Here is a 17,315-nt window from a genome sequence, read left to right as displayed (position 1 = left end):
TCATAAGTGTAATGGTCAGTGGCGATCGAACGGTCGATCATAGCTTTTAGGCCAGTCGATCGCGACACAGCAAAGAAAAATTCATGACTCTGTCAAAAACATATTTCATTCAATTCTGTGGAAAAGATCTGAGATCCGTAGATCGCACAGAGTCTGGACAGTAAACAGTAGATGTTAGATCTGATTAAATTGGCTATTCCTGATCTGTAGTAACTTGAATATCTGTTTTCAGGGACCTGACTAGTAACATGATTTCTTCGTTATCTGGACAACCTTTTAAAAATCTCTCTGCGCTACATGATTTACTTCTGTCAAATAACAATCTACGATCACTACCAGGAGATGGTTTCGATGGTCTATTCAAATTGCAAGTTCTGTAAGTTTCAGTTTTGATTGATCCAAGAATTGATAAAAGAATTTTCTTAATTTACTTGATGAATAAATCAAAATAAAAATTAAATATGTTACAGAGATCTTGAAAGTAATTACATTGAATACATACATCCGGATACATTCAGAGAGAATAAACACCTTGAAGATCTGTAAGTGTAATATCGAGTTGCGATATAGGAGTGGATCGAATTACCTTGTTGATTATTCTTACACACGATCTCTGTCTTTCAGAAATCTTGGAAACAACATATTTCCAACTTTGCCAACGGCTGGACTTTCTCAGTTACTGCATTTGAAAACGTTCAATAATCCTGCGCTCAAGGAATTTCCAGCACCCGAAATGTTTCCCCGCGTTCAGACTATGGTATTGTCTTATGCTTACCATTGCTGTGCTTTTCTTACCATGGAATTGGACGAACCAATTACCAAATCACCGGTAGAAGAGTCGGTACTTTTTCCTACCAATAATAAATTTGACATGAGTCTTTGGAATTCTAGTCTCACTGATATTTGGCCACAGTTACGTAAGTATAAGTACATAATTTATTATAATTTAGCTGCATGTATAAAACTTTGCACACTCAATACCAAAAGAACGATAGAAAATAGAAGGGTATTACTATAAATATATTATTATTATAAAAATGAAGGGTATTGGTAGTAAAGTTTCATTTGTAATACATTCTTCAGAATCTTTTCATTTATTTTTTTATTCCAATCACACTTAATGCTGCAAAATGTTGGAACATAACATGTTGTTAACAAATATCTTTCGAATATAGAATCAATAATTGCATAGAAGTTCAAAGAAAATCGCAGAAACAAAATTGCTCAGCGTTATAGTAACAACTAATTGAATAAATATGTAACACTTTGGTATTGGTATGAAATTGTTTGGAAAAAGTTTGCAGCACTGAAGTGATGAAATTTTTTAGATAACTTGAGCAACAAATTTGGAACAGAAATAAATGAACTTTGGGATAACTTTGGTTCAGATTTTACATACCCTGGTAACCTGCCTGCCTATGTGGAGGATTATTTTGAGGACCAGGAAGGACGAAGTACGATTCCAAGTCATTTGGCACCGTTGCACGTACAGTGCTTGCCCCAGCCTGGTTTGTTTCTCCACATACTGACCTCTCGGTTCCCTAAGAATTTCGATTCCAGAATACCCGACCCAGGCATTAATTATTTCAACTGTATAATTCAATTCCAGGACCCTTTTTGCCATGTCAAGACTTGTTCGACTGGTGGACCTTGCGCTGTGGAGTTTGGATCGTCTTTCTCCTGGCCATGCTTGGAAACGGCACCGTTGTATTTGTCCTGATCTTTTCAAGGAGTAAGATGGACGTACCAAGGTTTTTGGTATGCAATTTGGCTGCCGCCGATTTCTTCATGGGTGTCTACTTGGGTAAGTGAATTGAACGTTTCTTTGTCGGTGTCGTTTTAATCTATTCTCGTACCCCTGTCCAGGCTTGTTAGCGGTGGTCGATGCCTCGACACTCGGCGAATTTAGGATGTACGCCATTCGATGGCAGATGTCTACTGGATGTCAACTTGCCGGTTTTCTCGGTGTTCTCAGCTCTGAATTAAGTGTTTACACCCTTGCGGTGATAACTTTGGAAAGAAATTATGCCATTACTCACGCAATGCATCTTAATAAACGGCTATCTCTGAAACACGCCGGATACATTATGACCGTTGGATGGGGATTTGCTCTCTCAATGGCAACATTACCCCTGCTTGGCGTATCTGACTACCGAAAATTTGCGATATGTTTACCATTTGAAACAACAGGGACAGTTTCTCTTACATATGTAGTTTTTTTAATGCTCATTAACGGAGTAGCATTTTTAATTCTGATGGGATGCTACCTGAAAATGTATTGCGCTATTCGTGGCTCCCAGGCATGGAATTCAAATGATTCGAGAATCGCCAAACGAATGGCTCTTCTGGTATTTACAGACTTCTTATGCTGGTCTCCGATAGCATTTTTTTCACTCACTGCAACATTTGGCCTACAGTTGGTTTCGTTGGAGCAGGCGAAAGTATTTGCCGTGTTCGTTCTACCCTTAAATTCATGTTGCAACCCTTTCTTATATGCTATATTAACTAAACAGTTTAAAAAGGATTGTGTGCTGATTTGCAAAGCAATTGAAGAATCTCGCGTAACGAGAGGTATAGGTAGATGTCGTCACAGCTCAAATTTTAGCAACCGACAAACTCCGGCCAATACTAATAGTCTAGTTGATAGATCATCGAGGGAAAATCAAGCACCATGTGTGTGTAACACTCGACTCCTCGAAGCAAGTCAGTGTAGAGGTAATTGGTGGGGAACGAGATGGTTGTGGCCGTGTACGCGTAGTCAGCATGAAAGACACGCGCGCAGCGATCAGTACGCTTATCAAATTGCCGAAATACAACAAAAACAGCACAAGCGTGCTTCGTCTGTGTCTTCTAGTGAAAATTTTTCTTCTTCGAGATCAGATTCTTGGAGACAGACCCACCACTGCGGTATACCATTACGATTACTAGACCCCAAGAGACGGGCCTCTTCATGGTTGATAACAAGGAAACCGTCTCAAGACTCTAATCTTAGCTCATCGCGCAACGATTCCTCTGGCTCAGCGACAACTGCTAGCACTAGTACGTGGAGAATGTCTCGCTCAAGCGCTTCTCTAGAGGTGACTGCCCGTCCAGCGCCGAGACCTGTAAGGCCAAAGCCGCGATTAACGAGACAACTTGCCGTTCAAGAACCAGATCCTCCTGCGTCGCCGGGTAGATTGGCTGTTAGACTTTTGGCCACGATACCTTCAGCGGCTGAAATGAGCGAACAGCAGGATGATGATGGTGTGTTAGGAAATTGATAATGCCAGTAAAGAAAGGAAGAAATGAAATGTAGGGAAAAATATATTTATACACTTACTTAAGTTAATGACTTTACACGTGGTGTAGAAAATTTACTATTGCAACGGGGTAATGCAATTAACTGGCCATGTTAAGAGTTGGAAAAAGAATATATATATACATATATATATATATATTGTAGCTATAGTAATATACATATAAGTAAAGAAAAGGCCATGACATTAAATCCACCTCCATTGCTCTCTGAAAACCAGAATGATAAATTATTGATATATATCTCCTTTCCATAGTGTATTATGTCATAGTTTTCAGTGTTTCTTTCTCTCTCTCTCTCTCTCTCTCTCTCTCTCTCTTTCTCTTTCTCTCTCTCTCTCTCGCTCTCAGCTCTCTTAATAGTTGCGTCAACTGGTAAGGATACAAACTGTTGACATTAATATTCGTAGATTTTTCGGAATTTATAAGACTGACGAAATACATTTTATATAATCCTATGCAGCAATGCCCACTCAACTCTTACATTTTAAATCCACACTACTTGACGTACAAGATCAAGAAATGCATAACTCCCGTTTATTATTATTACAGTTGTAAGTTACTCGGAGGTGGATTTGCTGATATTTTGTAAAATCGACACAAAAATATATTGTTATTAAAAAATTTGCACGGAACTGAATTACACACTGATTCATGAAAGGTGAAATCAGCTAATGACAAGTATTGAATCAAGTCTTGTAGGAAAGTTGGAAATATTATAATTTCATCCACAACATAATTCCCCTGAATGATACGTTTCAATTTACCATTTTTATGTAAGTATTTATTATGTACAAGTATTAACATTATCATTAATATACACATATTATTTATAAAAGATTAATATATTCCGTGAAAATATACATCACATAACAACATATTCATGTGTAGCCCATTCAATTGATGTAGATACTAGGTCTTTTAGTCACTCATTATCAGAACTAATCAGTTGCCTCGTGAAAATTATCATAAATATGTAACTGACGCAGTTATAGTTTAATTCAAAACCAGTCCACTCTGAGAGACACAGATTGCGCACCAATCTTACAAAAATAATCCTGCGTGTAATTATTCTACACAAATTTATCCTATACGAAACGATCCCATGTAAAATTATATTTCCACGCAACGTTATCCTCCACGAAATTGATCCTCACGCGGAGTTTCGACACATAACTACTGGTCTGATTTCATGATGATATACCTAATAAGTACGTGTAAAATAATTAGGTGTAGGATAATTTTCTGTACAATTGTCATGCCCCGCCATGACACGGATAGCTAATAATTGATCTATTATTTGCTCAACGGTATATGTATAATGACAGGATAGCTGAAAAAAACGAAAGCAAGAAAACCAATCCATTTACCTTGCTCATATTGTTGACTTTCGGATTTCATTCGAGAAAATTTCATGCTACCATAATCAGTTAGATTTTGTATGCACAACATAATGTAGCTGTTTACTGTTTGCGGATAGATTTAAAGAGTTATCATTAGTTGAGTCAATTATTAATTGAAATAGAATTGCATTTTCCAGCCACTGATAGTTCAACCATGGTCAAAGAAATGATCTATATTCAGAATGTTTGAAATTTGCTGCGGTTGCCGCATTGGATTCCACTGAATACGATGCCTTCGTATTATATTACATTGAATACGTGATCTGTGTTGCCTGTCATGTTATATCAATGATGGTGGTGACATATTTCACCATTATTGGTCAGTTAATTCTAATAAAACTCGGAACATTTTGTAGCTCAAGATGGGTAAAATAACGACTCCACAGTAGAGCCAATATATTGTAATTACTAACTTGAAAAAGGATGTAATAAGTTGTGTGAAATGTTGATCACTCAAATATTGAAACTTTGAAACAAATTTTGTGTGATAGCTAATATATTAAGCAAACTGATAATTATTCATGCTAACAATTAAATTATAGTTTATATTCCTCGCTGTAAGATATATACGTACCCTAACGATAAGACGTTTGTCCTGCGTACATTTTAGGTAAACTGATCGTTCCTATAATGCTACTGGTTGTATACTCTTTGATGTCCACAGTATTGAATCATTATTGGGAAGAAAAATATATCCTCCAAATCGTTATAGTAATATTTAATTTTAAAAAAAATAGTAAAAGCTGCAATATTCACTTTATACACGTATAGGTATACATATTCATACAATTATACATATTTTATTGAAGAGTCCCTCCTTCCTATTGGAGTTATTTATAGCAATATTTCTACTGGCTACGTTATTGACCCGCGATTTGTAAATATAAAAAGACACGTTTTAACATTCTTCTGAAGTAACAAGTTGCAAGTGTAATAAAATAGCAGTATCGCAGCATACATTTTATATCGTAGGGAAAATTTTTAAACTTCAGAACAATATAAATCGCGACAGTTCTTTAAGCATTTTCTTGTGATTTTATTGAAATGAGTATTCTATCGTAATAATCAGAACAAGCTGCAACCTACGAATTCCGAAATTACTTATGAACGAGATTTATCTGTTGATACCTTTACCAAGACTTTGTACTCAATAGATGAGATTTTATCCATTTTCGGTCGGTATAGCGCTTCGAAAACATCTATACCTGCATACCTGCCGGTGATTGATTAATATCGTAACGCCATCGGTAGTAGTGTCAGGGTGTCTAAGGTGTGTGAACACAACTTCGGTACGGTGTTAGTATAATTTGTTGTGTGCAATAAGTTGACTTTGAACAACAAGAAAAACAATATTCATTTGGTGATCACATACTTATGATTATAAGCTTGAAAGATATTCAATCCAACGTAACGTTTCACGGCAATATCATAAAAGTGAACAACACTCTCTAAATTCCAGTGATTGAATAACTAAAAATTACGCATTTTGTGTCACAACTATTTTTAAAAACGCCTAATACGTGCAGTTCATGTTGGTGGTTGACGGGTATTTTTCTACATGCTCTAATGTTTTGAAACAACAAATATTAATTATAGATATACATATATTAGAGGTAAGGAAATTGAATGTGAGGTATTTGAAAGAAGTCTGGCTATGCATTGTACGTCAAAAAGGAAATTATTCAGCATATTTGTACCAGTATTTCTATACACAGGTATGCCAATGCTGGGGTACATTCATAATTTATTACAAATTTTTATTACACATGTAAGCTCAAGGTAGATCATTGATAATTATTATACATAAAAGCATGGGGTGTAAGGACGATAATATTGTTGGACAATAAGAACTGAATCATTGAACTCATGTAAACCTAGTCAATATTTTGCAGTATATACGAAATATTATATCCTGTTCAAGAGGCCTACGATTAACAGATTGTAAATGCTTACAAAAGAGAAACACAGCTTGATTTGATTGTTTACAGATGAATAACGGTCAATCTTAAAAATGGGCAAATCGACAGAAATCGCTGTTGGGTTCGTTTGTTTTTTTTCTCCATTTATCTCGCCCTAATTCTATATAAAGATAAGTTTGAAACTTGATAGAAAACGCAGTACGAATAGCCTGCATATAGTTACTTATTGTGCCAAAGACTAAATACTTGAAGACCTTGCAATGCTGAGTTTACTATTAGGAGTCATAATGTTGTCTGTGTTTATAAATATTTAAATTCTGTGAGTGAAATTATAAGAGTCAATTTATCTAACGTATTCGTTAGAGGTTTACAAAGCAGGTAAATAAAATTATTGAGTCATTAGCCTGGCTCACCTAGCCTGTTTGTATTGAAAAATCAGCATTCTTTTTTTTTTAGTATCACGTGAACTGTGGTTAATTGATCTACTCCAATGTAATTAAAGTATGTCGCCGATAACTTGATCCGTATTTATTTCACTTTCAATTAGAAGAGGATTAGTAAAAAAAAAAAAATCCCGAAGAAACAAACGTATTTATACTTGAATACTAATTTTTATTTCGGAAAGTTTGATATATTTCTTTGATTACAAGGAAGACGCACATGTTCTATACAGGCATTGAAATCCTTACATAATATTCATTTAAAGATATTTCAATTGCGTTACAACTAATGTACAGTGAATATGTTTAAAGGGGCCCAAAACTTTAATTTCAACTACTGGGCCATACACATTCAGATAGAACATGTTCAATTATTTTTTCAATTGATATAATTATTCATGTACACAATATATTTGTTTAGCTGTTCAGTAGAAGGAGTTTGCAAATGGATTGCCCTTATATCTCTGAGGATTTTGAATGGGATGCACGGCCTCCTTGAAAATATTCTGTACACAACTTGCCCAATAATAAGTCATGTAAGTAAGTACATGATCTATTTTATGTACATTTATGTGCCTACATCTATTTACAATCTCGCGTATGATTGATAGTTTTAATCATAGTTACGTTGAGATTCTTCTCATTTCAATATACATATACGTGCGATAAGACACGAAGTGAATTACTACCCTCGTTTAATCTGTATTTGACGTATGTACCCCGTCACGTAATGCAGGATTTTAGTTAATATTGGGATTAATTTGCTTTGATGGGGGGAAACAAAAAAAAAAAAAAAACAAGGAAGTGGGTGCCACCGCAATAGACTTAACAGTGCTAGAGTAGCCGTAACTAAATGTTTGAAAAATGCTAAAGTAGTTCAAGATTACTGTTCATTTTCTGCCACTTTTACACCATTAAACAATAATTTATTAAAAGCGTAGGTATAAGTTTTTTCTATCAAGTCACTTGAGTAAAATTATTTTTAACTGGTATAGAATCGTGCGTAAACATTGGGTAATTAACTGAACTCTCGCAAAGCATTCAGCATAATTAAGAATTTAAAGTCAACAATCCAGAGTTTATCACCCAGTTTTTTTTTTTTGCTATCAAGCAAAACAATGCAACTGTCATTCAAAGACTCTTTTGCCATGAAAGAAAAAAATTTCAATATATTCCAAGAAGTACAGACTTCATTGCCAATCTTGAAAATAATATACTACTAACTTTGAGGTTGTTACGTGGTAATCAAGTTCAAGCTATCATTACACCGACAATACAACCACTGTTGAAATTTTTAAAGTTATTTAGATCCCGTACATCTGTTCATTCTTGCTAATTGGAGGAATTTCCTCATGTTATTGCTTTTCATTTATATTTTTCACATAATTAGGTCACTTGGAAATTCGCATTACATATATCTGATATCGTCTTCTCTGTTTTTTTTTTTTTTTTATTTCAGATTTATCAAATTTTACAATACACTATAACAGAGAGTCGAATTATCTTCGCCATATCATGCGATTTACAAAAGTCAAAGTTTGGAACATTATTTAACGAATACTTTTCAAACATGATTCACACAAAATGCTGAATTCGAGAAATCGTTAGGCTTCATTCTTTCCAGAAATTTGCGTTCATAGATCGTTATATCACTACACTTGATGTGTTGTGATGCAATATTCTAACATATGTGTGAAGATAATTTGTGCTTGGACCGTATTCCAACAATCACAAAACTACCGTAAATAACGTGGTCAAAAAAATAAAGTCTTATCGAAAGTTATCGTATTATACCATGAAAAACTTATTGCAATACATCACAATTTTATACTTTTAATTCTTGTTTCTTTTTTCTTTTTCGGCATTGAGAATTGCGTAAATAAAACGATCATTTTCCAATCATTGTTGATACCATAGCTAGCTACATAAATTCTAGTTAATTATTACAGAATTCGGTGTATCATATAGTATGTCTATTGAATTATTACAGCAAACGGGATGAGACACATGTGTCTAAACAATTAACCAAATAAATTTGAAATAATAATTCCTACTTGAGATGTAAAGTTTTTTTCCAAATATTTTAAGTATGTAACATTATGGTGACTAGTCAGGATCATGTGAGCTTAGATTTATTTTTCTTAAATGGGAAATGAAGCTTTCTGCGCCTCCTTTTGAGCTCGTCATTATCAGCAGTGGAATTCGAATCGGTTGATAAAGTTTCGTCATCGACTGACATGACAGTAGGAAGATCTTTCAGTGATTTCTTAACAGTATTTATACGGCTGGTCAATTTCTCAGCTGTATCTAACGAATTGTCAGAAAATGATGTTTTGGATAGGAATGATGAGGTAGTCGGTTCGCTGAGGACCATGTTAGTATCCTGGCTGTAAGATCGCACCATGTGCGACGTACGAGTTTTTTCTCTGGGGAGGAACCTTCGGGGTTCTTCGTTTCCTTCCCCGACGATAAAATGTACAGCTTCCGGTGGCGTGTCCTTTCCCGTTTCACTGCCAGACGAGTCTGGAGGTATTGACGATTCCTTCCATGTTAAAGTCTCGAACATACCTGTAGACATAATGCGATCTGCCACTATATCAAATCCTGTCCAAGAACATCTTATTACATTTAACCAGATATACTGAAATTGTAATAAATACGCGTGCCAGTGCTTTTCATTTCCTGAAAGCTTTTCGAAAGCTTTTGGATTTTAAGTAGTACTCAAATTTCTCAATGTGAACAGTACAAAAGTTATCGAATCAAATACACCTGTATGTATGAAACAATATTGCACTAAAAATTTTTGTTATTAGTGAACATTAAATTAAAAATAGTTATTTCATGCTAGTGATTAGATGATGTAACTCCATTGAGGTTGCTAATAATCACTCCACAGCAACCGATAAAATAACATTCTCATGGCCAACAACTAAATAGTAAACAAAACATACAGATACTACGCAGAGGTGAAACCTTTTGCTAATAGCTTGAATATTATTATTGCAAGAATTCAGAGATATTCGAGTGCTTTTAAATTCATTGATCTTTTTATCTGCTTAGGTTTTTTGATATGTTTTTTAAATACCTAATTCTATTTCGAAGTAGAATTTCAAAACCCATATATGCAAGGCGTATGTTGACGTGAAGCTTACAAGACACATATACGTATATATATCTAAGCACAAATATTTTTGAAAGCAAACTAATACTTCGATTTATAGATTTGTTATCTTTATTTTTGTTTTAACTTTTTTCGAAAACAGCCACAGGTGTTTCAAAAAAATTGGAATCTCGTTTTCGCAGACATTTGAAATTTTATTCATTATGAGCTATGCGTTCGAGTGAGTACATAATTTTCATTGAATGTATGTTAATCGCGTTCTCCGTACTATTTGTCTAAGAATAGAAAGGAAAAGAATCAAACATGTATATTCGTTTATACAGCCATTCTACAAAATATATTAAAGATAATTGTTATTATCATAAAATTCTACAGAATATTAAAATGTTCTTCATCCCACGACTATCACAATCTAAATATTACAAATTATATTCTTGCACATAAATATGTATACATACATACATACATACATGCATACAAAAGTTATTGGTGTGCAGTGACAAAAAATTCAGATCTTTAACAATATTGCTATGTATCGACTACAATTACTACAATCGTTAATATATTGGTGCTTGGAACTGAAGTGAAAGCGTATTCAGAGTTTGAAATGACTCTAGTTGCCAATTATAATGCAAATTTCAATTGTACAGTACTTACATGCAAATTCTTTTTGACATCGCTTTGAGGTAAAGCAATTTAATAAACGTAGGTTCGGTTATTTGTCCCCTTTTATTCGACTAACTAAGACCATTCGTTAAATAACGGAACATTGAAATTTGTTGCAACAATGAATGTCCGAGCTATTACTGTAGCAGGAAATAAATCCCAAATGATTAAAAAGTGTGACACAAAAAAAAAAAAAAAAATACTAAAAGGTCATTTGATATTCAGCCACAATGGTATCAACTTAAACACACGTCGTATGTACTAATCGTAGTAAATATTCACTTATTTAAATATAAAAATAATCAAAAGAAATCTTTAATATGGTTCTATACGCTTAATTTGATTTTAAAATGAATTTAAAAACTAACTGTAGCCAGCTACAGACGGTTCATTCGAAAAATAAAACCTTGAATATTAATCAAGGTATGATTTTATTGATGTGATCCTATCAAATACCAGTAAGTATATTTGATAACCAGCCAAGTGTCATATCTACAATAGCTGTCAAGTAACAGTATAATAGTGTGTGGATAGATTAACAAGAGTGAACCCATCACTTTTTACTAAATTTGAAAGGAGGTACAGATGCACAGTGAGCTCGAAAATGTTTGTTAATAATTGAAGTGGCCTATGATTATTGTAAAATCTATGGTCAACTGTGCTATGGAGTGAAATTTCATTTGTTAGTACTGCTCGGCAAAATTTGAGAAGTAACTTCGACAAGTCAAGAATGTCCAATTAGATTTGAGCACAATCGCTCTTTTCCCTTATCTCCAGATTTCGTCAATGACGTAAATATATTTGAACTATTTTGATTACAATTGCTGTTAGCATATTGTGTCATTATCAAATTATTACTGGCACGTTATTGCTTCAAATATGTTTCTAGCACAGTGTAAAAATTCATAACTACTTGAATGTATTCGAAATAGAACATTCCTGTAGAAGTAGAATTCAAAATTATACTGCTGGTGATTCAATTTTATCCACGCTAAATCCAACAATCCATAAATTGCAGATATTAAGACTAAGTCTCGCGTTCCTTCAATATTGTAGACTTCGGTAAAATATTATAAATATAGAAAAAAAAATTACGGTCAATTTTTGAAATTAAATAAATATACAAAATGAAAGAATACCGACAAAATTAATTTTGCGTGCATTTATCGATTAACATTCACATATGCAATAATGTGAGAAGTGTGCTGTTATTTCGAATTAAAGTAAATTTTGTATATATAAATATGATAATAAATACAGCAAGGATTTGTCGAAACAGACCCCTCACACTGACTGTAGAGACAAAGTTACAGCATTTGATATGAGAAACAGACTGACCTAACAGACAGACTAATAAATGCACGCGCTTCGAGAGGTTCTATCTATATGTTTACCACTTCCGTGTATACAAGTATACAGGATCGTGATAATACGTATTATTTGAAATATGTTACTGAAAATTCACCACACAACTTGTTTTAGATTTTGCGTCGAATATCTAACAGCAAGATCTTACGTTTGAAAAATTTCTACAACAGGTTTCAAGAGTAATATAATCAGATCTGAATGAACACAAGTATCGTGATTAAAAATTCAATGTAACATATTTATTTGTCATTAAAAGAAATCAGGCACATACGAAAATGTGAAAAAAAGGGTGAAGATAATCGTATGTGTAATAAATTCATATAGGCATCGGTGACTGAAGATATGTTAAGACTGTTATGGCACGGGGGTAATTTCAGTACTCCGGACTCACCGATTCGTCTTATGGGATTCCAATGTAAAATCGAGTTGACATAATAGAATACTGAAATTTCCCCCCAAACTTTCACCTCCTTTGACCTATTATGCCAAAGTTTATGAGGCTAGCAGACTTTATATATCTTCAGTCAACATAGGCACTGACAATAGATAGTGTCAGTTGGGTTGGATATACCCGTGTCAGTCATGGTGATTCCGTCATTGTCGGAGGTGCTTATTCGTGAGCGTTCGGTATAGGTTTCAAAATTTACCAATGATACCAAAACATGAGTGTATGTTAGGTAAACTATATGTTGATACACTTTGGTACCATATACCAGGTACTCGCCAAACATCGCCTCAGGTGACTTTAACTATTGTCAGCTCCTATACCAGGCATTTGACTAATATGAGCCTTGGTAGAGGTCCATTTGCACAATTCACTAATGTGCAAATAAAACTTATATCACTGAGATGACGCTATTCAATTTTACCATATAACGATCACCAAAATAAAAATGGTCTTTTCAGAAAAGCACATCTATAAACTAGAGCCGTGTCAAAAATATTTCATTTGAAGCAATGTGTTGGAAGAGAAAAGCAATGGTTTTATAAGTGAAGGCAGAGGTGTTGTCATAGTGAGATGAGCATCAATCGGTCAATCTGAGTGCTCTTGGATGTCCAAATCCGGCTTACCTGCAGCACCTGATGTTGATGGTGAATATACAGAGCTTACATCGTCGTCCAAGTCATCTTGACTACTCATGCGCCCTGAAACACAATGTCATTCTAAAATCGACCCATCGATATCATGTGGTATTCAACATTGCTCAATTGCTCAAAAATATTAGAAAACATTAAGTTGACCATTTTTATTTTTCATAGAACAAAATTGTACTAGCATATAAAGCATGGAATATTTAACCACAGGTACAGCTTTTTAGATGGTACACTGAGAAGTAATGGCACAGTTTTTATTTTTCGAATACTGATTTTGCAAAGCAACGGTTGTAAGAATGCGTAAATCCATACCTCTGAATCCAATACCTCGGCCATTTGGTGCTCCTCTATAGAGGATATTTTCGAGGTAAGGTAAACCACTGTTATTGATTATGTTGAAACCACACAGGAGCTCAATTTGCTTCCAACGGTGAACTCGCTCCTGTAACTCAATGGTAACTTCGTTCAACGATGTCCTTGCATCGACGATACTTTTGTCCACTTCATCTATGGACTTGCCATGAGTAGAAACAAACGCACCCACCAGACTGGACCTCTTCTTTCTTAACTTTTCACACTGTTTATAACAAATTTATTTACAGTATTCAGAATTTTTTGTAAACTAGAAATGATACAACATTGAATGCACCATACTTTTTATCATACTATCAATACATACTGCCTCACGAGCTTGCTGTAATTGTTTTTCTGCAGCTAGTTTCTTTTTGGTGTATGCTTTGTTCTCTACTTCATGGGTCAATTGCAACCAGTGCTGAAGACCTACAGGTGGAGACCAACAGCGATCTTCCAGTTCACCAACGGTACGTTGTAACTCCATTTTCAGCATCTGGAAATGGAAAAATGTTCAATCTGACATATCTTTCGAATTCCACAGAAAACTATTATACCAACGCAATCGTAACTATCAAGTTCATGCCATTGTATACATGAGCAGGTCCACCAAACACACATGAATAATGGATATATCCTATACAGGTTGTTAATAACAATATTACCTCGATTTCTGATTTCAGTTGTGTAACCTCAAGATCTGAGTAAGATGTGTTGAGAGCCATAGTTTCGTCTTGTAAACGTTTTTCTAGATTTTGTTTCTCTGTTGCAGTACTTTCTTGCTCTAATCTTGCTCTCTCCAGTTCTTTCTGAAATTTCATTTTCAAAATAGATATTAGTATCGATGGTAGGGATTGTGAGTGAATTTAACTCACGAGACTTGTAAATATCAAGAGTATGTTGCCATTTTACCTGAAGATCTTCTAACGCAACTTCGGCCTTTTGCAAACTCTCCATATCCTTCATCATTCTAAAAAGATGCTTCTGAGAGCTTTTTTTTTGTTGGTACGCATACCAACATCCAATCAGTGCCCCAAACAACAGTGTGATGAGAATCAGATCTTTAAGACTGTGACCAGTATCTATTTGTATGTATGAAATAATTATTATGATATGTTTGATATTATTTTTCATCTATCATTATCTGAAAAACCGGATCATAGTTACCCTTTGGAGGTCCAAATAAAACGACATCCATAGCTTTCAAGGCGATTTTTTGCTTATGAATTGGATCCTTGATTCCAAGAACATTGCTAAGGTAGTGCATGTTGTTAACAGCTAGTCTGAAAGAAATACAGTTTGACAATTGTGTAACGAGAATTTCGAACAGATGTAAGACAAGCATTGATTACCTGGGTAAAGTGGCACCAGTAACGCGATGCTGAATAAACGTTGGTACGTATTGGGGAAGATCAACATTTGATGTCAGCCATTCTGAAGTTTGTTCTATGGTCCAGTTGTGTACCTTTATCAAATGTTTTTCAAATTAAGCGGAGGATCCACTTGAAATATTTTTTTCCATCTTGTATATGAATTTGATTTGCTTTTTCCTCAAAATTCAAATATTTAAACTTGAGTTTAACTTATTGCAAGCTGCGAAATTCATAAAAATACGAAATTGGAAGTAAAAATTGTTAAAGCATGCTTGTGCTCATGGTATTCCAAATCAACATGTAGAAAGGCATAAACTATTTAGTCACATTTTGTACCTCAGAACGGAGCCAAGCCTCCCACAATTCTCTAACACTAATGTGCATATCGTCATTATGATGAAACGCACGTTGTCTCCTTTCATATCCAGCTTCGTACTGCAGTTCTTCTCTCAAAAACTGTCAATAACATAGAAAGGTTAAGGACTTTTTGGATTTGTCCAAGCTCTAGTCTTGTGCGAGCAGGCATCATCGATGAACCTCTGTGAGTGTCATAGAAATAGTACTTACATCATCTGATTCGGAAAGATCTACATTTCCATTGGCGTCATCATCCAACTGGCTGTGAAGCGACTTAATTGCTTCGAGGCCTAACCGGTCATGAGAGGCCATTGTCAAACAAGCTAAGTCATCGTTACAAGTCTCTGTACCTGCGAAGTCATTGAAATGACGGTGACTGACGCATACCATGAAGTTTTAGTCAACAAAAACATATATTGAGGGGCATTCATAAAGTGTAGTTTGAGTCGTTAAGCAAAAATTGGTTTGTGTCATAAAATTCTACAGGTACATACTAGGCACATGTACAAACTAACAGCAATAGTAGGTTTACTTTGCAAACTAAATGGGACAGATTTATATCATTTCAGGCGTAAGACCAAATTTGGTAACGATTGATAAGTAGAGTAATTTTGAATTTTCTAACGACTGAGAGCTGACATGAAATTTGAAATTTGTAAGAAAGAAATGTCAATATTAATGGTGCCCAATGCTGATTACTGTGTACTACTTGTTGCAGTCCTGCTCATCTGAAAGTGTATTTGAAAAATACTTCAATATTATAATTATTGGACACCTCACATGTGGTAGAAATTATTTTTAATGCTAGTTGTAGTAAGACTTGTACATGGTTTCTATAGAAACTGAAATTGGCTCATTTTTATAATACGTTTGCAATGTTATAATTATCCCTTTCATACTTACAAATTCTCTTTTTGTAGGTGGCATTGGAAAGCACGAAAAGGATATTAGTCAAATTTCAATAAGTTTGCGGCACAAGCAGTCAAAAGTTTGTTATTTAAAGGAAATGTATATAATTTCCTTAACTATGTCCATAAATAGAATTGCCGCAAATAGGAAGGATATTATTATAATGATATTATTGACTTGAGTAAAATATTTCTTTTTGACCATTATAAATTCAACGGACACTTGTAGGATATAACGGATCTATACAATTTCACAATAAATTTAATTCAGGTACGCATGTAAATTGTGGTCAATTTATCTGCTTGAACCGAGTACGATGTACCTCTCTTAGATCTGTCAAAAATTTTACTAATAAAAGGTAGAAGCTAAACAATCTGTAAGTCTGGCGAGTATTCGTCAATGCTGTGAATTTGTATAGTTGTTAGAGAGAACTTACTGGATTCGTGTGCGACAGCCTGGGCCAATCGATCAGTGAGGCTAGAGGTAAATGCTGTTATTTTAAGTCCAGACGCCCCGGTCGAACCGGGTTGGTAATTATTGCCGGAGTCTAGCGCACCCCCAGTAGCAACTCCGTGGCCAAAACACCAGCAAAACACGTAGCACGAAAATAATCCAATTACTTCGGCATTTACGACTGCTCGCATTTTAGGTTAGATCCGATTCAACTCCGCCAGCGTTCGCCAACTATCTTTTTTTCTACTCGTGTTGGAAATAAAAATCTGGCACTCGAATACACCACTCGTATTTGGTATGACAGTTAATTGGTAGCCGTCAGCGTTCAAGGTTACAATAATGAAACCGGGGGCTGAATTTTTGAGCAAATGAATTTTACTGATTTAGACTGTCGCCTATACAGCCAGTTTACGTGTACAAAAATATCACAACTGAACAACGTGCCAATATTTTCCACGCCATTAAAATTATTTTAAACAACGTTAAGATTATTTCAAATTATTTAAATATCGCACGAATTAAGTACACTTGGTTCACTGAAAAAAAAGGATCGCTCTGCTGGTTGC

At 34.7% G+C, this 17,315-nt stretch overlaps 2 protein-coding genes across 7 annotated transcripts in view; one reads left to right on the top strand and one right to left on the bottom strand.

Annotated features, from left to right (window-relative positions):
• Positions 1-11,227, top strand: part of rk (G-protein coupled receptor rickets) — a 22,296-nt gene extending 11,069 nt beyond the window's left edge. Inside the window, exons 8-13 of one of the 2 annotated variants that reach the window (XM_046632436.2) lie at positions 233-376; positions 471-542; positions 625-917; positions 1,389-1,508; positions 1,610-1,804; positions 1,867-11,227. In XM_046632436.2, coding sequence (XP_046488392.1) covers positions 233-376; positions 471-542; positions 625-917; positions 1,389-1,508; positions 1,610-1,804; positions 1,867-3,260 — 2,218 coding nt within the window. In that variant the 3' untranslated portion in view covers positions 3,261-11,227. Of the gene's footprint in view, positions 1-232; positions 377-470; positions 543-624; positions 918-1,328; positions 1,509-1,609; positions 1,805-1,866 lie in introns of both variants that reach the window. The other variant, XM_046632435.2, reaches the window with a different exon arrangement.
• Positions 8,459-17,315, bottom strand: Stim (stromal interaction molecule). Of its 5 annotated transcripts, none has more exons than XM_046632441.2 (11): positions 16,733-17,315; positions 15,598-15,737; positions 15,367-15,486; positions 15,010-15,122; positions 14,825-14,940; positions 14,570-14,739; positions 14,323-14,466; positions 13,986-14,153; positions 13,619-13,883; positions 13,283-13,357; positions 8,459-9,642 (listed from the first exon to the last, which is right to left on the bottom strand). In XM_046632441.2, the coding sequence occupies exons 1-11, from the start codon at positions 16,938-16,940 to the stop codon at positions 9,173-9,175; spliced, it is 1,989 nt and encodes a 662-aa protein (XP_046488397.1). In that variant the 5' UTR covers positions 16,941-17,315; the 3' UTR covers positions 8,459-9,172. The 5 variants fall into 5 exon arrangements, with proteins under 5 accessions (XP_046488397.1, XP_046488398.1, XP_068992931.1 ...); XM_046632442.2 differs by having other exon boundaries at positions 8,459-9,624; XM_069136830.1 differs by having other exon boundaries at positions 15,598-15,733; positions 16,722-16,858.

The sequence above is a fragment of the Neodiprion pinetum genome, chromosome 6, assembly GCF_021155775.2.
Source record: "Neodiprion pinetum isolate iyNeoPine1 chromosome 6, iyNeoPine1.2, whole genome shotgun sequence".
Lineage (NCBI taxonomy): Eukaryota > Metazoa > Arthropoda > Insecta > Hymenoptera > Diprionidae > Neodiprion > Neodiprion pinetum.
Note: the sequence above shows the minus strand (reverse complement) of the source record. Positions and strands in the feature narration are given on the sequence as shown.

Coding starts and splice junctions, on each gene's coding strand:
- Stim (XM_046632441.2), bottom strand. CDS start 16,940: ATGCGAGCAGTCGTAAATGCCGAAGTAATTGGATTATTTTCGTGCTAC. Junction 15,487..15,597: donor ATCTTTCCGAATCAGATGAT/GTAAGTACTATT, acceptor TGTTATTGACAG/TTTTTGAGAGAAGAACTGCA. Junction 13,884..13,985: donor TACAGCAAGCTCGTGAGGCA/GTATGTATTGAT, acceptor TGTTATAAACAG/TGTGAAAAGTTAAGAAAGAA.